This window comes from Netta rufina, assembly GCF_964035555.1.
Source record: "Netta rufina genome assembly, chromosome: 27".
In the NCBI taxonomy this organism is placed as follows: domain Eukaryota; kingdom Metazoa; phylum Chordata; class Aves; order Anseriformes; family Anatidae; genus Netta; species Netta rufina.
Window position 1 is genome coordinate 4,288,615 of NC_140151.1, and position 24,249 is coordinate 4,312,863.

Here is a 24,249-nt window from a genome sequence, read left to right on the forward strand (position 1 = left end):
GCAATGTATCTCCAGCCAGGCTCGGTGCCGGATCCCTCTCCAAACCGTGCCCATCCCCAGTTTTGGAACTAAAACCTTAGCGGGGCGTGCGAGCTGAAGCTGCTGACCCCGTTGCTCCGGGAGCAGCTTTCCCCCTTTCCCCCTTTCCCTCCCTGCCATCAGGAGCTCACTTCAGCCGCGCAGTGCGTCACGGCTCGCTCGTGCCTCGGCGCCGCAGCGGGTTTGCCACCCAGTTGACAAAAAATCGGGTTGTTGACAAAAAATTCACCTCCGCCTGCCCGATTTCCAGCAGTGCTGGCAGCCCTGAGCGGTGTCGGTGTCGCAGGCTGTCCCCCCCAAACATTTTAGGGTCGCCGCTGTGCCAAACAGCTCCTGAAACCCGGAGCTCTGCTGCTTTTGTTAGGGGGAACGGAGCAGGCGAGCGAAAATAAAATAAAATGACTTTAATATGACAGTAAGTGTTGCAAATTGCTGAATAACAATTTTAGTTTAGCTTTGACACAGGCTGGGGTTTTTTTTATGCGTGTTTTGTTGTTTTTTTTTTTTCTTAAAGTTGTTGTTTCTGTCCAAATCTGAAAGTAAAAATCCCTGCGTTACCGCTCCGCGCGTGAGGTTACGCCGCGCCGCCGGTCGGGGGATGTTTGGTGACTCAAGCATCACCCTGGTCCCCCATCGACAGCCAGAAATTCTCAGTTATTTAGGGAAAAAAAAACACACATGAAGATAAAAGAAAAAAAAAAAAACAACACAGGCTTGTGCTGTGGAATTGTGTTGCTTATTATCTAGATTGTCCTCATGAAAGATACATTAACTTCTTCTTCCAGCATTCTGTTAAAATTGGAAGAAGGGCTCGTGCGTCTGAAATCTTCCCTTTTTTTTTTCATTTTTTTTTCCCCCAACTGAACAAGAATACCTTTTATTTTTTTTTTCCCTGCAAACCTCGCCTTGTGTTTTAAACCCCAGCCAAGCTTCAGCTCGAGGTGACGAAGCCGCTCCTGCGTCGCCGCTGTCGTTCGGCTCGGGGCGGAGGCGCAGGAGGGGCAAAACCCTTTTGGGGGCATCCCTGTAGGGTCACGCCGTGTTGTTCCTGCCCTAGGGAAACACCAGGGGAATGTCAGGGCCTTGCAGGACACGGGGCTGGTTGGCCTGAGCGTGGCACGGAGCTTCTCTGGGAGGTTTTCTTGCACAAAGCAAAGCGCTCAGGTCGCCTTTTATCAGCCCCATCCTCGGTTAAATGGACACGAGGGTGTTTACTTCAGCTCCCTGGCTCCTTTCCAGCCCTGGCAATCCTCTCCAACTTCCTAAATTTCCATTGGACTCCACTGTGGTGGTTTTTTTTTTTTCCCTTTTCCTGCCCTTTGGCACCTGCGAGCGGTTGCTGCGTGCTCTTAAACGGCTCCCGCCCCCCGCCTGCAGAGGCTGCGCCTCGGTGCCGAACAGAAAACGAACCCAAAATTGTTCCCTTTTCCCTCCTTTCTGAACCTCCAGCAGCATAGGTACGTGCGTGGACGAGCCAGGAACATTTCTGAGGAGCCCAAGGGTCCTTTCGGAGGCTGATGAGAAGCAGGAGAGAAACGCAAAGCTTGTGCCTCCCCTTGTCCTGCTGCCGGAGAAAACCCAGCGACATTTCGGGGATAAAAGTTTGGGATTAATGCAAGCTGCCTCGGGGAGCTCTGATTTCCAGCTAGGTAGGGCTTCCCCGCTCCGAGACGGCTCTCCCCAGCCTCTCCCAAACTGGCTTTGACCTAGAAACGGGCTCTGCTCCGCCAGCTGCGCTTTATTAGGGCTTCACTGGTGGTCTTCTGTGGTTTATTAGCCAAAGACACAGATAAGTAGAAGCCAAGCAATTAGCCGGGCTGTAATCAGAGGCACATGTGCAGCGCAGGCTCCACTCTGCTGGTAGGTTTGGGGGAAATATAGTAGGTTAAACCATGCAGAAGGAAGTAGCAGCGGATTTAAAGGGGGCTCAGGGTGGGAAAGGGGGAGCTGGGGGAGGTCAGGGGGGATCCGCACCCCTCCCGCAGCCCAAATTCACGCCGAATTGGCGTCTTTTGGGGCACGGCGGGCGGAAAGCAGCTGGGTTTGTGCTTCCCTCTCCCTGTTCCCAGCAAGGTGCCTTTGGGGCTGGGGGCAGACCGCGCGCCGTCACCTCGGTGTCCCTTCTGAGGAAGGAAGCGGCTTAGGGGGGCCAGGTGGTTTGGAGATCCCCAGCCTTTAATGCCTTTGGCGTTGGGAGCCGCTTTTATTCCCACAGCCTCTCGCTTTAACCAGCTCCATCCATCTGAGCAGCGGCCACGGTGTCACCACGGTGCCACCATCCCCCTGTCCCCATCCCCCTGCTGCAGCAATTCCCTTAAAGCCAAGACACCGGTCCTAAAACCCAGCGTTTCGCCCCCAAATCCCATCCGGGGAGGCAAAAACCACCCCGAGGAGAGCGGCCGAGCCCCCGTGGCCGTGCACACACGAGGGTCTGGGGGCTCCTCACCCCTCCAGCCCCCCTGAGCCCTCGCCCTGCACGTCCCCCCCTGGCAGCAGCGGCGCTCGCCGGCCTCGAGGAGCCCCAGGGGTGCCGGGGACCGGAAAAGGAAAAGCAGCTTTCGTGTCCTTACGAGCCCCTAATGAGGATTTCACGCACAAAGCTAGCCACACGGCTGCCCAACATCCCCCCCCCCATCGACCCGTGGCTCTTAGCCTAAATCCCCAGCCCGCTTGGGGTATTTTTATTTTCATTTTATTTTATTTTATATATATTTTTTTTTTTTCTGGCTCGGAAGGGCTGCTTTTCATTTCCCCTTCCTGGTGGGCGGACGGGCCCACGACGGACGGCGTGGGCACGGGCTGAGGCATGGCAGGCATCCCCCAGCATAGCCCGCATGCTTCGGCCTCGCTGAGCCTTCCTCGTGCCTCTCCAGCCCTCCTCCTCCTCCTCCTCCTCCAGCCCTTCTGCGTCTCCGTCGCTCTTTGTCCCCCCATACCCGGTGCTACCCCTGCACAATTGCTTTTGATTTTTATTTCCCAAGCCCCAGGGATGAGCGCCCGTGCGTGCCAGCCTGGTCGTGCTCAGGGCACCTGCAAAACGGGGAGGAAAAAGAAATTTTAGCATCCTTTTTCCCTGCGCCTCGAGCCCTTTTCTCAATTTTAATTATGGGAGGCTGGAGGGGAGCCGAGGTGGCAACGGTATTTATAATTCAGAGAACGGGGTGAATTCTTATTTTTTTCCTTAAAAAAAATTAAAAATACATTATTTTTTCAGGGTTAAACCGCCACCCGAAGAGGAGCTCACCCTGGCGGGCAGCGGGGAGGCAGGAATTTGGATTTCCTTTTGGTTATCCCCTCCTATCTCCCCTCACCTGCTCCTCCTAAGCTGCCTGCGCCGTAATCCGCTGCCTAAAAAGTGACAAGGAGCGGCGGCAGCTTATTCTGCAAGCTGCTTTCGTGGCCGGGGCCCTAATGCCCTGTGCTGCTGCTGTTTCACCTCCCCTCCCCTGTGTTTTCAGCGCCGTACCCGTTAAATTTTTTTGGAGCCAGCCCCAATTTTGGCTGCTTTGTGTTCAAAGGGGGGCACGGAGCAAGAGGCTGGGGTCTGGGCGCGTTTTTGGCTCTCCGAAGCACTTGGGAAAAGATTTGGGATGCTCACGGGGTTGTTGGGGCAGGGATTGGGAGGCAGGGGGACGTGCTGGGGGCTTTTAGGGGCTTTTTTTGCTGCCAGGCTTTCCACCAGGAGGGTTTGTGATTAACACATGGGATGTTTGTGCGGCCACTCACCCTTTGGTTACGTCCTGGGAATAATTTGGCAGGCGCAGGGATCCTCCCCTCGCCCTCTGCTTGTGTTTACCACCCCTGGCGTTCTCTGGAGATCATTTCTGTACACGGCTCCCTCCTGAAAAAGGAGGAAAAAACCCGGGCAGGGCTCCAAGATGGCAACGAAACCCAATTCTCCCCGACCTTCGGGTGAATCTCAGCGCTCACGGGTTTTGGGGCATTCATTTGGAGGAATTCCTTCGAGGGGCAGCCTCGACTCGCTGTGGATCAGGCTCCCCTGCTTGAGCTGATCTGATCCAAGGAGAAGACAAAGCCAGGAGGCTCGGCCACCCTCTCCGAGCATCTCCGGCACGGGACGAGCTCGCCGAGGTGTCCGGGGGGCACCAGGGGGACCCAGCTCCTCCTGCTCCTGCCAGGGAGAAGAAAAACCTCGCTGAAACACAGCCGGAGGTGCCACCAGCCACGCTGGCACCCGGCAGGGTTTTGGTGGCTTTTATTCAGCCCCACGACCCGGTGGTTAGGGGCTGAGGAGCTGGCATGGTGCGTCACAGGTGCAAAACCTCCCTCTCCATGAAATGCAGAAATAATCCATGCATTAAAGGGCCTTGGGAGATGGTGGCTGCTGTGCCTACACGGCGACAGCCTCGAGCTTCAGCTTCAGCAGCTCCGGTTTATTTTTTTAAAGCACCACCGGAGTACGGTGGCCGCCCGTTACGGGCTGCAAAACCTCACCGAGTCGATGCTAGGGACAAAAAAAAGGGGAAAAAAAACGATTGAGTTGATGTAGGGACAAAAAAAAAAGGGGAAAAAAATGATCGAGTGGATGCTAGGGCCCAGAAAACGATCCAGCCTTTTTCGCTTTCAAACCAGATTTAACTTCAAAGCGCGTGGAAACTATGTCGCCGATGGTCTCCTGCCTTCTCCCTCGCTGCGTTTCGGAGCCAAAGGCTTTGCTCTCGCCCTGCGGGACGGGGCTTGTCGGATGTAAAAGGGCTGCACGCTAATTCTCCGCTCCTCTCGGTGCCTCTTTTCATGTGTGAGCAGCGGGGAAGTGCCGAAAAAGCTTGGGAAAGCTCTCAAAAGAGGGGAAAATCGCTGTTTAAAACCCTGTGCGTGGCGGTGACACGATGCTTGGCAGCCCTGGAGGTGGCTTTTGGTGCTCTGCCACCCCACAAGCTGGTGACGGGACCATTCCCAACCCTATTTCTGGCTTCTCCTGCCCCATACATCGCGGGGAAGCAGCTGGGTTTGTAGGGTTGAGGCCACCCCGTCGGCACCGGGGAGGCACCCGGTGGTTCAAGGTTCTGCGCCCCCCGTTGGGGAATTACCCCAAAAATCAAGACGTGGCCCTGTGGCCTGATGGCACTGCTCGTCCCCATTACCAGCCCATTAATAATTAGGATTATTTCTGCCCAAACTGCAGCCAGGAGCTGCTGACAAGGTCGTGCTGCCGGCACCGAGCGCGTGCGCCTTTGCGCCGTGTCCACCTCAAAACCTGGGCACCCCGACCCCTCTTTCCATGCAGCCCCTTGTTCCCGTGCCACATCCTTCACTTCCCAGCCCTTTTTGGGCACGTTTTGGGGCACCGTGCGGAAAAAGGAGGAGGAATTATCCCCGCAGCCCATGGGACGGTGAGGCTGAGCTCGGAGCCCTGCGCAGCCGGGAGCCCCCGCAGGCTGCTGGTGGCATCCCGATGTAAGGTTTACCATAAAAAGCCATCTCGGGGCAGCAGCATCTGACACTCGGGGGGCCAGCTGGATGGCAGGGTGACGCCCGGCCGGCCTCCTGCTCCCTGATGACTTTTGCAGGTTGCACGGGGCCGTAAATTCAGCTCCCAGCTGCGCCTCCCAACCACGGACACGCAGCGGGTGGCACCCCCGTTCCCACTGCCAGGACGAGGGGGGCTGCCCCCACGGGTGGTTTTGGGGACCGCTGCCCCCGTGGGATGTCCTCAAGGGGGTGCCCGGGGAGGTCGGGGTGTTTGGGAGCAGCTCTTTGGGGTTTTTGGGAGCAGCTTGGGGGCATTTTGTGGCTTTGCAGGGAGCGGGGACGCCAGCGGGGTGAGCGCACGGCAGTGTGGGCGTCCTCAGCCATCGGGGCCCCATCCTTGCTGTCAGATGTTCCCATTCCCTCGATTTGTGACACCTTTTAATAACAGGAGGCTTCCCCTAGCCTGGCACATCGCAGTCCTCCCGTTTGGGGTGGGGAGCCCCGAATAGAAGGACTCCAGCCCTGCCGTATAGGAGACGGGAGGCGTAGCAGGGAATATTTCTCCTGCTCCCTTCACCTTCACCACGCAGGGACGTTCCTAAACACTTCGTGCCTGCTTTTTGCTTTTTGAAGCAAAATATTGGGGGAAAAAAAAAAAAACACGTTAGCTAGCTGCGCACGCACGAGGAAACGGGGAAAAAGTGCAATTTTTTTTTTTCCTCTTTGCTTTGCTCGCCCGAATTAACAGCATTGTTCTCCGGGGCAGCTTCCGTCCCCGTCCCAGATAAGGCAGCTTTGGGAGAGAGGGGGAAAGCCGTTAAAAATAAGGAATTAATGGTAAAACCAGAAGGGCTGGCAGGCAAGCCCAGAAGCAGGTTGGGAGCTTCCGAGCGCTTTTACCAGGCTTCCCAAATCGGGCGAGATTTTTTTCTAATAGTTGTTGAAAAACACACCCCGAAACACGAGGATGGACCCTAACAAAAACCCCAAAACCTTGGCAAGGACTCACAAATTGTGTCTGTGCCTTTCTTCCAGCCTTCTGGAGGAACCTAAGGAAAGCTTTTGGGTTGGGGCCGGGCTGTGCTGACCCCCCTGGGTGTTTTTATTCAGCGTTTTCTCAATCCTGACCCTGCGCGGGGCTGAATTTTGGACGGGAACGGGGCCAGCGGTGCAAGGGCAGAGCAGGGATTGCAGCTCCCGGCCGTGCTTCTCCTCCATCCCCTGCCTTTTGCCGTGCCGGGGCCGTATCCTGAGCCCTCTCAGCACCTCCCAGGGCTTCGTTGGCTTCTCCTGGCCCGTCGTGGTGCAGCTGTTGGAAGGAGCTGTGGGAGATCTGAAGGGCTTCATAGCGCAACGACGGCGCGTGACCAAGTGGGGATTTAGGGGCACTTTTTCCCCAGCTCCCACCAGCCTGTAGGGACAGCAGCGGGGCTGCTGAGCGACCCCTTTGCAATCTGGAGGGCTTTGGGGTGGCAGATTCCCCCGGGGGGCTTTGGGGTGGCACATTTCCCCGGGGGTTTTTAGGGTGGCACATTCCCCGGGGAGGCTTTGGGGTGGCAGGTTGTCCTCGGTGCCTCGTCCCCGCTCAACCCCGTCCCGTGCTCTTCTCCCCGGCAGGTTCAGCAGCGTTTTCCCCAGCCTGAACATGGCAGTGAAGCGCCGCGAGCAAGCCCTGCAGGACTACAAGCGCCTGCAGTCCAAGGTGGAGAAGTACGAGGAGAAGGAGAGAACCGGCCCCGTCCTCGCCAAGCTGCACCAGGTACGGCCCCGAAGCCTTGGGGCAACCTTGGCCACGAGTTTCGTGGCCGCTTGGGAGCCCCGATGGGTTCGGGTGGATCTCTTTCAAAGCCACGCTGAGCTTTCTGGTTTTAAAATGAAGGGAAATCAAAAATAAAAAAAAGGAAAAAGGCTGGGATGAGCAGGAGGAATTCCCCTCGCCCTCCGCGCCTGCCCGAGCAGCTGGAGGCAGGGAGCAGAGCCTCCCGAGCCGTCGTGCTTGCCACCTGTTGCACAAAAAAAAAAGGATAAAATTCGTCCTGGAAAATCGCAGTAATCGGTCACCAGGCAGCTTCGCCAGATTCCCCTTTTTCTCTCCCAAATCTGAGCAGGATCGCCCTGATTTTCTCCGGGAATTCTCGCCCCAACCCCTGCTCCCGCAGAAGGTTTGCGGGATCTTGAGAGGAGCCGGGTGGCTTTCCCGGGAGCCCAAAGAGCGTGGATTTTTCTGATGGCAAAAAAATGAAGTTTTGTGTTAAAGAACAGCCCCGGCGGCGCTGACAAAAGAGACCTCAGCTTTAGCCGTAAGCCGCTTACTTTGCTTAGCCCCGGTGCCTAAAGCTGCGGCTGGAAAACTGCGAGTGCTTTTGTCCTGGTGATTAAGCAGGTTTTAGTTATTTCGTGTTTTTTTTTTCCCCCTAATGAACTTCTCTGTGATATAATTCCCCCCCCTTCTGCAAAGACAGCTCACCGCGGCGTGAGCTCAGGCGCCCGCTGCTCTCCAGAAACCCCAAATTCGTGTCCCCGAGTTTGGTGGCAAACTGGGGAATCTCAGCAAGGGCTCGCCGTCGAGTTTTGTGCCTTTTTGAGCCCAAAACCTGGTGCTGCTCAACACTGGACAAGCTAAAACCCTCCTTCCTGGTGAATTAAAACACTCCCCATCCCAGCCTAGCTGCCTTTCTGCCCTGTTCCTCCCCGACCCCAAATTTTCTCCTTTCCACCCGGCATCGTGCATGGGTTTTTTGGCACCCCGGTGCCCCCCCGCCCGTCGGAATTGTGGCAGGATTAAGCGGCAGACTTGGCCGGGTCTAATATTTCACTGCCCACCCCCTCCTGCCCTTTTCCACACCATCCCGGAGACATTTCCCTTTCTCCCCACGCTTCTGTTTAAAGAAGCCGGGTGGGCTCGCTCAGCTGAAGGTCACGGGCGAAAGAGGAGAGTTGGGGGGGGGAGAAGCTGGCGATGCTCTTGGGGGTGACAGGGGGTGAGGATGGGGGGACACAGCCCTGGGGGACACAGCCCTGGGTTTTCCCGATGGCCTGGGGCAGGGCTGAGGCCCAAAATTTGGGTTTTTTGATCACCATCTTCGCAGTTCTGCCCATTCAGGGCTTTCCCCAGCTTTTTGACTCCCCTCCCGTCTCGTTTTTCAGGCCCGCGAGGAGCTGCGGCCGGTGAAGGAGGACTTTGAGGCCAAAAACAAGCAGCTCCTGGAGGAGATGCCCAAATTTTACAGCAGCCGCATCGATTACTTCAAGCCCAGCTTCGAGTCCCTGGTCCGGGCGCAGGTGAGATGAGCTCCAGGGACCCCCCCTGGGCCCAAATTGCCCTTAAAAAAGCCACTTTGTCGAGCTGAGCACCACGTAGCCGTCCTCTGGCAACCAGAGCTGGCACATTTTGGCAGGGACAGAGCTGGCTCTGAATGCACGGAGGGTTTGCAGGAGATGGGGCTACATAAAAACCCGCGTCGAGCACCAGGGGAACAGCTTTAAGCTCTCTCCATAGCGTGGGTGCACCAGCCCGTCCCCGCAGGCAGGATTTGGGGCTCTAACCCCTTTCTCCCCCGCTGCAGGAGCTTTGGGAAGGGCTGACCCTCGGCCACGAGCGTGTGCCGAGCACCAGGAGGCGGCGAAATCCCCGAAATCCCCGCTGCTGCTCCTGGGGATGGCTCCTGTTCGCCCTGCCGCCGCCTGGCTGGGTGCTGGGGATGCTTTTTTCACCGTTCCCTTCACAATCAGGAGCGGGGGGCCCCGTGTTCCAGCCGTGGCAGCTGAAACGAGCAGACTCCCTGGAGCCACGGCCAAATTTCGCCGGCCTTTCCCCCCTGCCAAGCTACGCCAACCCTCCCCGGCCGCTCGTTTGTGGGTGGCTCGTTTGGCCCAGACCTTGAAACCCAAACGGCCTCCTGCCCTGTCTGGGCAGCGAGGGAGCTGCTGGCGCTTTCCCCGGAGAGCAGCCTTGCCCAAAATGTCCCAAATGTCCCTGCCTCCTTGTTTTTTTTCTGCCTCCTGCTCGTCGGGAGCCCAGGGTGGATGCTGGGGTGCCCCAAGCAGGGTGCCCAGAGCAAGGTGTAGGGTACCCCAGCACCCAACACGGGGCTGCCCCCACCCTGCTGCTCCCACAACCCTCATTTTTACCCCCCACCCCGTTCCTCACCCCATCAGGGGCTGCGCAGCGTTTCCCCTGCTGCAGATGGCTTTAAAAAAAGGCAAAAAAGGCAAAAAAAAAAAAGAAAAGGGAAGTGGCTTGCCCAAGGTAACTTAATGAGTCAGTGGCGAGCCAGGAATAGCACCCGGGAGCCCTGAGTCACTGCTCACCTGCAGGGGCCTGGCCAGGGATGGTGGCAGGGGTGCTGGGACCGTGGCCCCATCCCTAAACCCATCCCTAAACCCATCCCTGAACCCATCCCTGAACCCATTCCATCCCAATTCCGTCCCTATTCCATCCCCATCCCATCCCATCCCATCCCATCCCATCCCGGGGCTGAGCTCTGCCTCCACGCCTCACTGAGCAGCTTTTTGGGGCTTTTTCGTTGCTCGGTGCAATTTCTATTTTCATCCCCCCCCCTGCCCCTACCTCTAGCAGCGATCGCTCGAGGAGCACAGCCCACGGGGGCTGCCCTGTGGGGCCAAAGCTCTCAAGGAACCGGGGTGTGCCGGGCCCCGTGGTGCTCGGAGACCTCATCCCCGGGGCAAAACTGCCACGTGGAGGCAGATCTGGTGTGAAACTGCCGAGTTTTCCCTTTTTTTTTTGGCCCTGGAAAAAGTACGGGGCTGAAATTAGACGGTGATGGGCTGGGAATGGGGAGTAGGAACAGGGACTGGGATCAGGGACTGGGAACAGGGATTAGGAACAGGGACTGGGATCAGGGACTGGGAACAAGGACTGGCTGCTAAGCTTCTCCCCTACAAGAAAGGGAAAAAAAAAAAGCCCCAGAGCAGCAGCTGTAGGGTTTTGACCCTCAGCAGCCCCTCTGGGGCCGTCGTGCCAAGCGCTTGGGTTCCCATGGCACAGCTCGGAGCCGGGTGTGCCCTGACGGCGCGCCGCGAGGGCGCAGAGCCTCCAACACCCCCCACCAAATGCTTCTGTCCACCCACGTGCCCGGGCTGAGCCGATGGAGACAAATATTTCCCCGCCTGGGGGCTTTGAAGTGGCCCCGTGGAGATGAAAGGGGGAGCGCCGGTGCCCCGCCGGCGGCTCGAGGAACACTTCCTCCCCTCGCCGTGCTTTGTTTTCCAGCTAGATGCGATCCTGCTCCGGCTTCGTGGCGAAGCTGGGAATTAAACGGGGATTTGGAGCCTGGCTGTATGGCCACGGTGGGCTTGGGGCGTTTGGCAGCAGCCCCGGGGCTTTGTTTGGTGCAGGACCTACAGTAACACGCGCCCTGCTGCCGCGTTGTAAATAGGATCTATAGAAAATGGGGAGAACACGGTGTCCCGAAACAGAATTAGTTCAAGACAGGTGTGCTCGGGGCCTTTGGCTCCGTCTCAAATGCGAGCTGGGGATGGGATTCGAGGGGATGTGGCCGGAGCTTCGGGCAGCCAGGGCTGGAAAAGTACTGAGCCGCCAGCAGGCAGCAGGTACGGGGCCACCAGAGGGTTCTGGTGATGCTCCGGGGGCTCGTGTCCCCCCGTAGCCCCCCCCAGATGGCCAGGACCCCGTTCAAGGCAGCCACCCCACAAATCCCTACTGGGAAGGCTCTGGGTCCTACTGGGAGAGGCATTTCCCCGAGGGGACCTGGAGAAACGACGCCTCCTGCGTGGAGAGCCTCATTTGGGGTGGGGGAACAGCACCCAAAATATTTGCCCGAGCTTTATTTGGCCCTGTGGCATCGTGCGCCCTGCTGGCGGAGATGTGGGGTCCCCCAGAGGTTCTGGGGGCAGTGCCACCTGTGCCGGGGAGGGGACATCCCAGCTGGATGCTGGGGGACCCCGTTAACACGGGAGGGACCCCATTAACACAGGGGGGACCCCCAGCTCTGCTCACTTGCCCCCCTTTTTTTTTTTTTTCCTCCCCCAGGTTGTCTACTACACGGAGATGCACAAAATTTTCGGGGACCTCTCGGCGCAGATCGACCAGCCCGGGCTGAGCGACGAGCAGAGGGAGCGGGAGAACGAAGCCAAGCTGAGCGAGCTGCGGGCTCTCTCCATCGTGGCCGACGACTGAGGGATGGGGAGGGCAGGGGGGGACCCGTAACGGGGCTGGGGACGGAGCCCCCCAGCTCCTGAGCCCCCTCCCTGCCTTGTCCCGGGGTGCAGGGATGGATGGTGGAGGGTTTAAAGCTCTGCCACGGGGGCTCCTGCAGAGCACGGCCCCCCCCCAGCTGCTACGAGGCTGCAGGATGGGGTGGCCGTGGGCATCCTGATCCCATTTCTGCCCTCCTAATTTTTGGGAGCCCGGTTTCTCGTTAAATAGGTGGTTGTGGGGCAGCTCAGATGGAAAAAGGAGCAGGCTGCGCCCTCCTGCCCTGACCCAGCACCCTGCTGGTTCCCCCCGTGCCAGGATCCAGCCCAGGCTCCTTGCCTGTAGGGTGTTGGTTTGGTGCCTTAAGAGGAGCCCGGTGCCCCTAAAGGGAGGGCAGAAGCATTCAGATTCCCGTGGGATGCATTTTTGGGGAGCTGAGCATTCGAGGACCGTGGGTCCTGCCCGGAGGGTGAGGGGTTCCCTGCTGAATGCAGCCCGTTCCCTGCAGGAGCCGTGCAAAGTGCCTCGGTGGAGCCCTCACCCGACCAAACACTGTTAAGGGAAAGAGATTATGGACGGGAGAGATTAAATCCGAGAGAGATTAAATCCAGTCACCGTGCTGGGGCTGCTGATTTCCATGGGGCCACCCTAGAGCTGTAGGATTGCTCGCCCTGGAGCTGGGGGGGCCCCGTGCCAAGCTGGGAGCGCAAAACCCCGGGGCTGAAAACGTGCAAAAAAAATGAAAAGAGGGCGAAAAACATCAAATCCAGGGAAAATGGGCAGGGAGCAGGGCGCACAGAGGGTCCCGGAGCAGCAGAGGGGGGTGTTGGAGCAGGTTTTGGGCTTCCCAAAAGTTTTTTTGCAGGGCAGGCACTGGGGCGCGCGGTGCCGCTGCGCCGGGCTGCTGCCGCCCTCTGCTGCCAGCAGGCAGCACTGCGGGGCCGGGAGGGGGACACGGAGCTGTCACTGCCCCAAAATTGACCAAATTTATTGAGGGGTTGTGGTTTTAAGGGGTAGAGAGGGGCTGCGCTGAGCTGGAGAGGGGTTGGAAGGGGAAAAGGGGATGGAACAGCCACGGGGTGAAACCTGAAGGGAGTCCAGGAACCATCCCCGGTTAAACACAAGGTGCTGCTGCCACTTTTACAGCCTGAAACTGAATTAAATCCGGAGTTGAGGGCTTTCTCTTTGCCCTAACACTCCCCTTCCCCAACACCCCAGCTTCCCTGGAGGGAGCTGGGTTTGGGATAGCTGTTGGAGGGCTCCCTCCGGGGGCTCCAACGCCCCAGCACCAGGAGGATCCTCTCCAGGTCCCGGCGGTGGAGGCAGCCCCAAAAATTCCAGTCGAGGTAGACGAAGGCCGGGAGGGCGCCCAGGGGCAGGGTGGTGCTGGGGTGCAGCTCCTGGGGCTGCCGAAATGGTGAGGGGGGGGTGGCAGGGGCTGAGCTCACCGTGCTGCATGTGAGTCCTGCTCCTCCCCGGCTCCCCCCGCACACACGGAGCCTCCCCTCCCTGCTCTGAGCCCTCGGTGGGGCTTTAGGGGGCTGTGGGGGGCTCACCAAGTCCTGAAGGGGGGAAAAAACTCCAGCTCCAGGTGGTTGGAGGCGTCAGAGCGCAGCTCGGCCTCTTTTGCCCAGCTTGGCACCTGGGGAAGGGCAGGAGGGAGCACCCCCGGACCTGCAGCCCCCCGGGGAAGGGCTGAGCCCCTGCTCGGTGCGGCCCCAACTCCTCCTCTTCCTCCTCTGGGAGCAGCAGCAGGTTGTGTGCTGCTTGGGGGTCTCCATCTGCTAAAAAAAAGGCCCTGGTTAGGTGGAAATGAAGAGGCTGCCAACCGGGCAGGCCTCTTGCCTTCTCCAAAATGCCAAAACGTGGCCACCCACAGGAAAAGCCACCTCTGGGGACATCCGAGCTGCAACCCTGGCAGCTCAACCCATGGCACAGCCTCACCATCGCGGCTCTGTCCTCCGGTGACGGAGGCAGCGAGCTCCCCTTCTCCTCCCTGAGCTGGCCGGAGGCTTCCCACTGCTCCAGGGACACCACGCAGCCCCAGGAGAGATCCTACAGACCCTGCCCGGCCTCACGAAGGCCACCTGATGTCCTCATTTTGGGGGACACGGAGCAGAGCCCAACCTCGTGGCGCTCGCAGCCCAGCCTGCGCCACGGCTCCAAGCCAGAGCGCGGCTGGGACCGCGCCAAGCCTCCCCCCGGCACCGAGCTCTCCCTCTCCCCCCCTCAGCTGTTCCTTCCCCACCGCATCACATGCCGGGCCAGGTTTAAGCAAAATAAAATCAGTTGCCACGGTTACCCGGAGCAGGACTGCTATATATATATAGAGAGAGAAAAATATAGAAAATATATCCGCGGTGCGGCGAGCCGAGCCGACGCAGCCGGGCGAGGGCCACGCTTTTTTTTTTTGCACGGGCACTGGGACAGCCCAGGGGAGAGCCGAGTGCTGCCCCTCGCCCTCCACACAGCAGTGGGGTCCCAGGAGGCATCGTAAGCCCCCTGCTCCTGGGGATGATCCCAAAAAAACACCACCAAAGTGCCAGCAGCTGCTCGCCACGCGGCGTTTGTGCACCCGCAGGGATGCGCCTGGCACGGGGCTGGGCAGGAGGGCCCCGTTTCCCACAGCAGCAGCGGGTACCTGCTGGTTTCTTGCGCCACCCACCAGATCCCAAAGCTGAAAGAGCTCCCAGGAGGGGGAGACTTAACCCCACACTGCGCTCCTTGATCGCTGCTGCCACTCACCACTTGGTGAACCCGCTCAGCGCACGGGGTCGGCCTCGAGGTTGGGACCGTCCAGTGATGGGGCCCATTCCCCACCCCGATGAGCACAGCTTCGTCCTCCTTCCTTCCCAGCAGGAACAAGGAAAAGGCAGGCGCTGAGCCTGGGCTGCATCGTGACCGCCCCCCTTCCTCCCCAAAGCCCCCATCCCCAGATTTTTTGCAGAACCCCCAGATTTTTTGCGAGCCCGGGGAGGACAGCAGCAGCACCTGGGGGCACAGCAGACACCCCGGGGACATCGGGGCTGTCACCACCTCAAGGGCCAAGCTGGGCACCGAGCCCCGCAGCATCTCTGTGTTTTTTTTTTTGGGGTACCATCCCACAGCGACCTCACCTTGGCACTGAAGGCAGTCGCTCCTGCGCCCTTTGCTCCTCACCCCGGCTGCCTCCCCAGGTGGCTCAGGGGAATGGAGGGGGCAACGGGAAGAAGTTCACTGCTGGGGGGGAAAAAACAGGAATAGGAAGAGGTGGCGGAGAGGTTCTGTCCCCAGAAAACCTAAAGGTCTGCAGCAGCCCCTTGTCGGGGGGGGGATTTGAGAGGAGGTAGGGGCACCAGGGCAATCTGTGATGCTCGGGGACACCCGTGACACCCAGAGCATCACCAGGACAAGGTGAGAAACGGGGTTGGGGACAAGCAGGGGGGGTGATGGAGCAGCCCCCGGGGGGGTCTCACCGCGGGTACCTGCTTGGAGAGCGTCTGCACCTTGAGCGCCTTCCATGGCACCGCCTGCCCGGGGCTGTAGACCTCTTCATCCACCACCCCGAAGCACTCGTGCAGGCTGCTGGTGACCCCGATGAAGACCCCGCTGCTTCTCGCCCACCTGAGGAGACCCTCGTGCCCGGGGGGGGCTCATTTTGGGGAGGGGGAGCTCATTTTTGGGGAGGGTCCCCCCCACCTCTCCAAAAATCCACGCACCCACCTGCAGGTGCCGTGAGCCCTGCAGCAGCTCAGCAGGCACCGGGGGGGGGTCAGTGGTGGCCCCAGTAAGGAGGATGAGTGGGGGGGCCCTATAGGAGGGGGGGTCAGCCAAAATTTTGGGGGGTCCCCAAAACCTCTCCAAAAATCACCGCTGCGCACCTGGGATGGGGCCCCCTGGGGGGTGGCTGCCACTTTAATTGGGCCATTTTTGGGGTCGGGGGGGTAAAGGGAGGGGGGTCAGGGGATGGGGGGGGGGGTGAGTGGATTTGGGGGCGGGGGAGGGCGCAGACAAATGGGGCGGAAACGGCGCAGCCCGAGCCACCCGCCGGAGCGCACCGCCGGATGTGACGCCAGGGGGCGAGAGCTCCGGCGTGACGTCATGGTAGGGGAGGGGGGGGGAAAGGGGGAGGTGTGACGTCATCAAGCGACAATACAGCGGAGAAATCGTGGAAAAAGCTTTTTATTGGGAAAAAAAATTAGGGAGAAGGGGAGGGGGGGGGTGCGCCTGGACGGGGACCAGCCCCGGTGCAGCGTGACGTGATTTGGAGGGGTGTGAAGTCATCTGGCAGGGTGTGACGTCATCCAGTGGGGCGTGACGTCATCCGGCGGGGCGTGACGTCATCCAGGGGTCGAGTGGGGTGTGTGTGTGTGGGGGGGTCCCCGATCCTACCGGCAGCGGCCACCCCGCAGGGAGCGCCGGGCCAGGCGGGTGAGCAGCACCTTGACGCGCCCCCAGTGCGAGCGCCCGTCCTGCGGGGGGAGGTGGAGGTCACCAGGGGGGTGGATGGATGGGGGGGGGGGGCTCAGGGGACCCCAAACCCGCCCCCAAAGCCCTTACCTTGTCTGGGGAGGGGGTGCCCGACCCGCTCTCGGAGGGCTCCAGCAGGCTGGGGGAGCTGGCGGAGTGCACCCATCTCCTGCGGCACGGCGCGGGGTCGGGGGCTGCGGGGGGATGGAGGTGGGGTTGGGGACAGAGCCCGTGTATTGGGGACAGAGCCCACATGTTGGGGACATTGATGGGGTCAGGGGCAGAGCCCCCAGTGGGGACAGAATCCGTATATTGGGGACAGAACCCACACACTGGGGACATTGATGGGGTCCCCAACATGGGTTGTCCCCAACAGAGACGGTGTCAGGGACAGAACTGACACTGGGGACAGAAATGGGGTCAGGGACAGAACCCACACGTTGGGGACAGAGACAGGGTCAGGGACAGAGCCCCCAAAATGGGGACAGAACCCGGTGTCACCCCCACACCTGCCCCCCTCACCTGGCGCATGGCTGTCGGAGCACGAGCGCGCCCGGAACCTCTCACCCCTCCACGGGGCCGGATCCTGCTCCCTGTGGGGCTGTGTGCGAGGAGAGGCAGAGAGCATGAGCAGGGACCCCGTCCTCACACCCCACAAACCCCACAAGCCCCCATCCTTCAGCCCCAACCCTCACCATGCTGCCGGCGCGCCGGGCGCCCGCCGCTTGCTGCCGGAGCAGCCGGTTGTCCTGCTGCAGCCTCGCCACGCGCTCCAGCATCTGGCAGATGTGCTCCAGGTACCGCAGCCCCTGCCCCGGCACCGCTGCGTCCACCTGGGGGTGAGAAAAAAGCTCCAGGGATGCGTGGGGGCCGAGGCACCCCCTTGTTTTTCCCCCCCTCCGTTGCTCCCCGGCACGCACCCCGGCTGCTTCGGGCTCCTCGGCGCTGAGCTCCCGGGGGTCCCCGGCGCTGGTGCTGCGCCGGCTGAGCTGCCGCTGCCTCCTGCTGCGTTGCTGCCCCGGCTTCCTGCTGGCCGAGCGGCTGCGGAAGGGCCGGGGGGGCTCAGCACCACGCTCCCCTCCTGGGGGGCTCTTCGGAGGGTCCCCGTGGGCTGGCTGCTGGAAGCCGTCGAGGGAGAAGCTGCTCTCGGAGCCCAGCGGGGTGGAGGGCGAGTTCTCGTTGCTCGCCATCTCCACCCCGGAGTCCTCTGACTCCGATTTGAGGAGCCGCCCGCTCGCCTGGGGGCTGCCCGGGGCTGGCAGGGGCTGGGGGGGGTCCCAAGAGCCCGATTCCTCGCCGCTCATCCCTGCCGGGGGGCTCCGGGGGCTCTCGTGCAGCCGACGGTAGACGCTGGCGGACGTGCGCACCACGCAGCTCTCCGCCGTCTCCCAGGGACCATCTGCGGGGGCGAGGGCGTTGGATGGGGGTCCCCGGGGGGCACCACACGCAGGGCACGGTGCCAGCTGACCCCACAGAAGGGGTGCACGCGGCTGGGTGTGGGCTAGCACCGCTCCCATCGTGGCCACCGGCCCCGTGCCCTGCCCTGAGGCTGCTGGAGACGTCGCCACCTGGGGACCCCTCTCCGGAGGGAGCCCCTGGGTGGCACTGGGGGGGGTTCAGCCAACATCAGCACCCTGCTGGACTGCAGGGCTGGCTTCCCCCGCTGCAGGATGGCTCCAGGCACTTCCAGCTCCTCGCCCTACATGCTCAGCCTCAGCTGGGCCGCATCCTGCAGCCACCACCCTGCACCCCAGGACGCGATGGCAGCCTCAGCCCGCGCCTCCCTTCCCACCGGGACCCGGCGCAGGGCTCGGGGAGGTGGGGAGCGAAGCCTCTGCTCTTTCCCCCCCCCTCTCCATGCACCCAAATTGGGGTGTGGAGCTGCCCACCCCCCCGGCCAGCCCCCCCACGCACTCACAGCAGCTGCACCTCCTCTTCCAGACGGCGCGGGAGCCACCCCACATCGCCGAGAGCCGAGTGCCGGGCGCGCGTCCCCGGCGCTGCCTTTTATACCCGCCCCAGCCGGAGCCGGAGCCCTGTATCCAGAGGCACCTCATTACCGGACTGGTTCCCAACTGGTTCCCTTTCGGGATCTGGGCTGGGTGATACTGGCTGGGCCGGTGGTTAGGGCTCCCTCCCCATCCCAGACGGGGAGGCAAGAGGCTGATTTGGGCACTTCAAGGCTGCAGGCAGACAGCCGGGTGCCGGGGGAACCTCGCCACCTCCCTGCCCTCTCCGCCCGGTCCCAGGGCTCTCTCCAGCCCCACGTCCACTCACCGCGGGTCCCTCGGGGCTCGGCAGGGCGCTGGGGACACGGCGGTGGCCTTGGGGACAATCCTGCCTTTCAGCAGCCCCCGAGGCCCACGCGCATCCCAGCAATGCCGCTCCCACGCGCCCGACTTCCACGGGCTCCCGGCGCGCTGCGTGGGCACCTGCCCAGCCCCTGAGCACCCCCCCACGCCGGGAAGCTTTAAAAGGGGATCGTGCCCCCGCCACCGGCTCTGTGGGAGGGGTCCTTTGGGGCGCAGAGATGGGCTGGGGGTGCGAGACCTCGCCCAGCGTGGGGGAGGCGTTGACCTTGACCCCAGCACTGCGGGCTTGAAGGCAAACTCCCAGCTCAGCCAACACCCTGGGGCCCCCCCCGCCTGCACAGACACCCTAAATTAGGGCTGCTGGGGGCCCCCGGGACACCCACCCAGCACAAATTAGTGCTGTCGGATCCCCTAGAACACCCACCCAGCACAGACACCGTAATTTGGAGCTGCTGGGAACCCTCAGGGTCCCTCCCCAGCGCTGATAACTCAGCGAGGGCCCCCTCCGGCAGGACCTCGGCACATCGGGGACCCCCCCCCAGAAGCTCACCGCGCCCCCGGAGCGGCTCCACGCTGAAAGCTCCGCGGCGCCGAAGCATCCCCGGCACCGGGCAGGGCGCACCGGGCAGGGCGCACGGGGCAGGGCGCACCGGGGGTGGGCGCACCGGGGGTGGGCGCACGGGGCAGGGCGCACGGGGGGAGGGCAGAGGGGCCAGCCCCACCGCTCCTCGGCCTCTTTATGGGGCCGGGCTGTGGGGCGGCACGGCCCCGGGGCGGGGCGGGGGCGGCCTGGAGGGGTGTGGGGGGGTTTGGCCGCCCCCTGCCCGTGCCGCATCCCAGCTATGGGAGCGCTTTGGGGTTTTGGCACGGGGTGGGGAGAGCAAAGCCCCCTCCGTGCAAACAGGCACGTGGGGCAGAGATAAGAGCTCCGGGATCCTCGGCGGGACAAAGGCCTCTGATAACAGCAATAAAACGCCGATAAACCCCCGGGGGGGCCGGGAGAGAGGCGTGTCCCTCCCCCCAGCTGCCCCACACAGACCGGACAGGGGCGTGGAGCAGGTATATATTATATTTATATAGAGATCTGCTTTAATTCCTCGGAGCAGCCCTTCGAAGGCAGGGTGCGAAGCGGTGCCAGCCCCCTCTCCGGTGCCTGCGTGCTCAAGCGTCCCCGTGTCCCCCGTGTCCCCCACGTCCCCGTGGGTGCCAGCGGTGCCAGCGAGGGACCCCACGGCCCAGCCAGGCTGAGACCCGACCCCACTCATCGCACACCCAACCTGGCCATGCCCCCCCCAGGCGCCCCCTCCCCACCAAAGCAGCGGGGCCACCGGGGTGCCGCGGGTACCCTCTGCTCCCCGCTGATGCAGGGGACGCGGGTGGCGGGTGGGGGGGCTCAGGATGGGGTGGGGGCAGCGGGGGCGCCCTGGTAGCGCAGGCGGGCGTGCTTCTCGCAGTACAGCTCGTCGCCCACCCAGAAGTGTCCCCGCATCTTCAGGTTGAGGCCGCAGTCGGAGCAGGCGTAGCAGGCCGGGTGCCGGTAGCGACCCTCCTGGATCCTCACCGCTTGCGTCCTAGGGGAAAGGGGGGGGGGCCAGGCGGCGGTTTGGGGTCACCCCACGTGTCCCCCCCGAGCTTGTTCCATCCGTCTGTCCGTCCCTGCCTCCTTCCAACCCCCTCTTAGTGCCCCCCAACTCACGCGATGCTGCTGCCGCACTTCTCGCACGTGTGCAGCTTCTGGACGCCGGCCACCGGCTTGCGGGCGCTGGGCGAGAGCCGGCTGGGGAAGGGGGCTGCAGGGCCGGCTGCGGGGACACGAAACCATCAGGGTGCTGTTGCCAACCCCTTTTTCCAGCTCCCCCCACACCTCCCAAGCTCCCCGTTTTCTCCCTGCGCCCCTCACCTCCGCCCTCGTCCTCCAGAGCCTCCTGCAGCAGGCGGAAGGTGCTGGATTGCCGCGGGGCCGCCCGCAGCTCCCGGTTCTCCTGCAGCATCTTGTACACCTCCGAGTCCTCCTCCAAGCGCCTCATGGCCGGTTCGGGGCCCGGGCTGGGGGGAACAACACCGTGGGGAAGGGACCTGGGGGGCGCTCCGGGCACCCGAATCGGCCGCGCTGCACCCGCTGCCCGCACCTGCCCCAGCCTGCCCAAAAATCCTCCCACACCCCGACCTGCCTCGCAGGTGCGTTAACTCTTTGCAGGGCTCCCTCGGAGAGGTTTGAGCCCGCTCCGGGTGGGCTGGGGGCTTTCCTGCCTCCGTCCTGGCCCCAAAAAAAAACCCTGCTCCGTACCTGCTGCGGGGGCCGGGGGAGGGTGAAGGCGGGCGCTGCTCCCTGCCCGTCTCCCAGGGGTGCGGTGGCGACGGTGGCCGGGGGGAAGGAGGCAGGAGAGGCCCCGGGGAGCTGTTGTGGTGGCTTCTTGGCTCCTGGCACGGGGAGAGAGGGGTTGTGAGAGCACCGAGGGGGCACGGGGGGTGCTGCAGGAGCCCTGCTCCAGCCCGTGTGCCCCCCCAGCCATGTGGCTGGGTGCGGGGCTGCTCCCCGTGCCGTAACCCTATGCCTGTGCCCGTTCCCCTCCCCGGCATCTGCTCCTGCTTAGCGGCGAGGCAGGAAAGGCACAGCCCCGATAAGTGGAAGCCGATGTTCCCGACGTTCCCGGGAGCAGCCGCCACGCAGCAGCTGCAAAACCCCCAGCAGGAACCCGCGGGGACGGGGACGAGGAAAACCCCGCACGGCCCCGCTCACTGCCCCCTGCCCGGACCCCGTGGGGATGGAGAGAGGCGACACCGAGGCTCCTCAGGGCCACGGGAGGGTGAAGAAGGAGCTAAAATTAGGCCCGGGTGGAGCTGGGCGCCTTGGCCTCATCCGAGGAGCCCAGCGCCAAGGGTGCGAGGCGAGGCAGGATCCGAGGGAGGCTTCGCCCCTCGCCGCAGCTTTGGGGTCCCGGCGCTTCCAGGGGCACCCCAGCTGCGGGATGCTCTGCCTCAGCCACCTCGGGGTGGTTTTGGGGCAGGGAGGGACCCCGTGGGGTCCCTCCAAAGCAAATAAAGAGCAAGGGGGGGGGAAGGAGGGAGCGGGAGGGCTGCGGGAGCCAAGGGGCGGCCGGGGCCGCGGCCAAAGGCAGCTGGAACGGGCGGCGCTCGGGGCCACCGCGCTTCCCGATTTGGGCTTGGAAAACATCCCCGGGACAGAGGGGAAGGGAAGGCGGGGAGGCAAAACCTCCCGAAACCACATCGGGGAGGAGGGCTGGGGGGCCGTGGGCACCCTAAGACCGGTCGGGGAGGCGGGGGAGAGACACCACAGCCCCCACCCCGGGCACCCAGGCGGCACCCGGCACGCAGCCGGGGGCGCACCGGGTCCCTCCCCTGCCAACCAACGCCCCGGCACCCCCCCCACAAGCCCTCCCCAAACTGGTTTGGCCTCCCCAGCCTCGGTGCTGCTGCCAAAAATGCCGGGTAGGAGCGAGGAAAACATCCCAGGGCGGCGCGACGGTGCCCAAGGGGCTGGGGGTGCCGGCGGCACCGGCGGCGGGGCCCTGGGGGAGAGAGGGGCTGGGCAATAAGGTGGGCACGGGGCTGTGTGGGGGCACGGCGGGTGCAGAGGGCAAAGATTTGGGGTGTAAATGGGCACGGGGTGGGATGCAAAGGGCAGATTTGGGGTGTAAATGGGCATGGGTGGGGCTGCAAAGGGCAAAGATTTGGGGAGGTGAAGGGGCGTGGGGTGGGGCTGTAAGATGGCAACGGTTTAGGGCTATAAGGAGCTAAGATTTGGGGCTGCCAGGAGCGATGGTTTGGAGCTGGAAAGGGGCACGGGGTGGGGATGCAGAGGGCAATGGTTTGGGGGTGCAAAGAGGTGAGATTTGGGGGTGCAAAGAGCTAAGATTTGGGGTTGGGAAGAGCTAAGATTTGGGGCTGCAGAGGGCCAAGATTTGGGGCTGCAAAGAGCTAAGATTTGGGGCTGCAAAGCCTGCCAGCACCCAGATTCGCCCCAAGCAACCTCCCAAGCACCTTTTCCCTGCCCCCTGAAGCCCCCCCAGCTCCCCGCTCACCTGGGGCAGGCTGGGCCGTGGTGGCAGCTCCTCGGGCGCACTGGGCAGGGACTGGGAGCTGTGGGGACAGCACGGGGCCATCAGGGGGGGGCCGATCCTGGCCAGATCCCGCCCGTGACCCCCAGCCTTACCCGTGGCCACCGAGCCCCAGCTCACCCCGGCCATCAGCGAGCCTTGGGATGGGGGAGATGGGGCTGGAGGGCTGGGGGGCGAAGGGTGGGGGTCTCCAGGAGCCTTCCTCCCGCATCCTCACGGTGTCCTGGGGAGGGAAGGGGAGATGCTGGCAGCTGGAAACAGCCCCCGGGGGGGGGGGGGACACAACATTTGGGGACTCCTTGGGTCTCACCTGGAAGCGCACAGCCAGCCTGTCCGGAGAGCTGTCCCCGTTGGTGTGGCTGGGAGAGGGCGGCGGGAGCCTGGGGAGGGGGCAGAGTGGGGAGGGGTCCTGCACCTTCCCAAGGACCCCCCCCATGCCCTGAAAGAGTCGCTCAGGGGCTGGCGAGCGCCCCGGGGGGAGAGGTATGAGAGGAATGCCGCCGGGGTTGTGGCGTTTGGGTGGTGGCCAAAGCCCTCGGCGCTTCCCCACCCTGCTGGAGAGGGGCGAGAGAAGGGGGGCACGGGGATGGGGAGCCCCCAAATGTGCCCGTACCCCTCCCAAATCCCCCCCCCATCTCCCCGGGGAGAGGCAGCACCGGTCGGCCAGGTAACGGCTGCCAGGGCTGCCCGGCTTCGTTAGTGCCTGACGCTTTAATTAGAGAGCTGCGACGGGCTCCCCGCAGGGATGGCGCAGCCCCGGGGGATGCCGGAGGGGAAAAACAACCCCAAACCCCCCCCCGAGGGGACACCGAGGCACGGGGTGGGGACGCTGCTGTGCCGTGCCTTGGGGACCCTTCCCCTCCCCGTCCCCTCGCCCACCTCTCCACCTGCAGCCGGAGCTCCCCGGGGCTCTGCTTGATCTTGTTCTGCGCCTCCACGTTGAGCATCTCGGCCGCGCTCTCCCCGTTGATGGAGACGATGATATCCCCCGGGCGGAGGTCGCCGGCGGCCGCCTTCCCCTGCTCCATCACCTCCGAGGAGAAGGGGACACGGGGACAAAGCCACCGGGATCAGAGCCACCGAGCAGCCGGGCAGCGGCTCCGCGCCCCTCGTGCGCCTCCGCGGCCAAGGTGCGCACTCCAGGGCCGGCCCCGTCCCCAAATCCACCCCAAATCCACCCCAAATCCACCCAAATCCCTTTTACCCACAGCCTCCCTTCATCCCTAGCCCTCCCAAAACAGCACCAGCCCCACTGTTGGGTACGAAGGACGAGGACAGACGGGCCCCCCCCCGGCACCAACCCAACCCGTGTGGGGCCGGCGGCCGTTCCCACAGAGCGCAAACCCTCGAGGAGGGCAAACAGGATCCTGCTCCAGTCGGGCAGCCCCGCTCAGCACCCGCCCAGCACCCCGGCCCGGAGGGGAGCTCCTACCTTGGAGACGGTGATGGGTTTCCCAAAATCTCTTCCCCCCGTGATGCGGAAGCCCCACGGGGCCGGGCCGGCCAAGGTCACGCTCAGCGGCATGGCAGCGGGCGGCTCTGCGCGGAGAGGGGACGGCGGCGTGGGGAAATTTGGGGTGCCAAAGGGATAGGGGAGAGGGGAGCCCCCGGCCCCACGCCGCAGGGGTCCCGGTAGCGGGGTGCTGGGCCCCAAAAGCGCCTTCCTTCCGGGGAGGGGACCCGCGCCTTCGCGCCGTCGCTTCCTCTCACCGCCCCCCCAGCCCCGGATGAAGCCAGTGGCTTCCTCCCCACCGCGGCC

General features: G+C 62.9%; 4 protein-coding genes across 5 annotated transcripts in view; 1 reads left to right on the plus strand and 3 right to left on the minus strand.

The window, feature by feature from the left end:
- Positions 1-12,506, plus strand: part of BIN3 (bridging integrator 3) — a 32,254-nt gene extending 19,748 nt beyond the window's left edge. Inside the window, exons 7-9 of one of the 2 annotated variants that reach the window (XM_084302279.1) lie at positions 7,090-7,231; positions 8,620-8,754; positions 11,486-12,503. In XM_084302279.1, the coding sequence (XP_084158405.1) occupies positions 7,090-7,231; positions 8,620-8,754; positions 11,486-11,632 (424 nt within the window). In that variant the 3' untranslated portion in view covers positions 11,633-12,503. Of the gene's footprint in view, positions 1-7,089; positions 7,232-8,619; positions 8,755-11,485 lie in introns of both variants that reach the window. The other variant, XM_084302278.1, reaches the window with a different exon arrangement.
- Positions 12,507-12,746: 240 nt separating this feature from the next.
- On the minus strand, positions 12,747-15,286 carry CCAR2 (cell cycle and apoptosis regulator 2; the record flags this gene model as incomplete). The annotated part of the gene is given in 5 exon segments (XM_084302348.1): positions 12,747-13,056; positions 14,421-14,471; positions 14,474-14,641; positions 15,115-15,234; positions 15,236-15,286. Coding segments are annotated over 5 exon segments (606 nt in total). The 3' UTR covers positions 12,747-12,840.
- Positions 15,287-16,017: 731 nt separating this feature from the next.
- On the minus strand, positions 16,018-18,063 carry LOC311219268 (uncharacterized protein C8orf58 homolog; the record flags this gene model as incomplete). The annotated part of the gene is made up of 6 exons (XM_084302349.1): positions 16,018-16,101; positions 16,190-16,293; positions 16,622-16,700; positions 16,795-16,932; positions 17,020-17,498; positions 18,018-18,063. The coding sequence occupies 6 exons, from the start codon at positions 18,061-18,063 to the stop codon at positions 16,018-16,020; spliced, it is 930 nt and encodes a 309-aa protein (XP_084158475.1).
- A 1,493-nt stretch (positions 18,064-19,556) lies between these two features.
- PDLIM2 (PDZ and LIM domain 2) lies at positions 19,557-24,021 on the minus strand. Its single transcript, XM_084302151.1, has 9 exons — positions 23,923-24,021; positions 23,370-23,521; positions 22,801-22,870; positions 22,586-22,713; positions 22,455-22,512; positions 20,699-20,832; positions 20,312-20,457; positions 20,108-20,213; positions 19,557-19,982 (listed from the first exon to the last, which is right to left on the minus strand). The coding sequence occupies exons 1-9, from the start codon at positions 24,013-24,015 to the stop codon at positions 19,805-19,807; spliced, it is 1,065 nt and encodes a 354-aa protein (XP_084158277.1). The 5' UTR covers positions 24,016-24,021; the 3' UTR covers positions 19,557-19,804.
- Between the last annotated feature and the right edge of the window lie 228 nt (positions 24,022-24,249).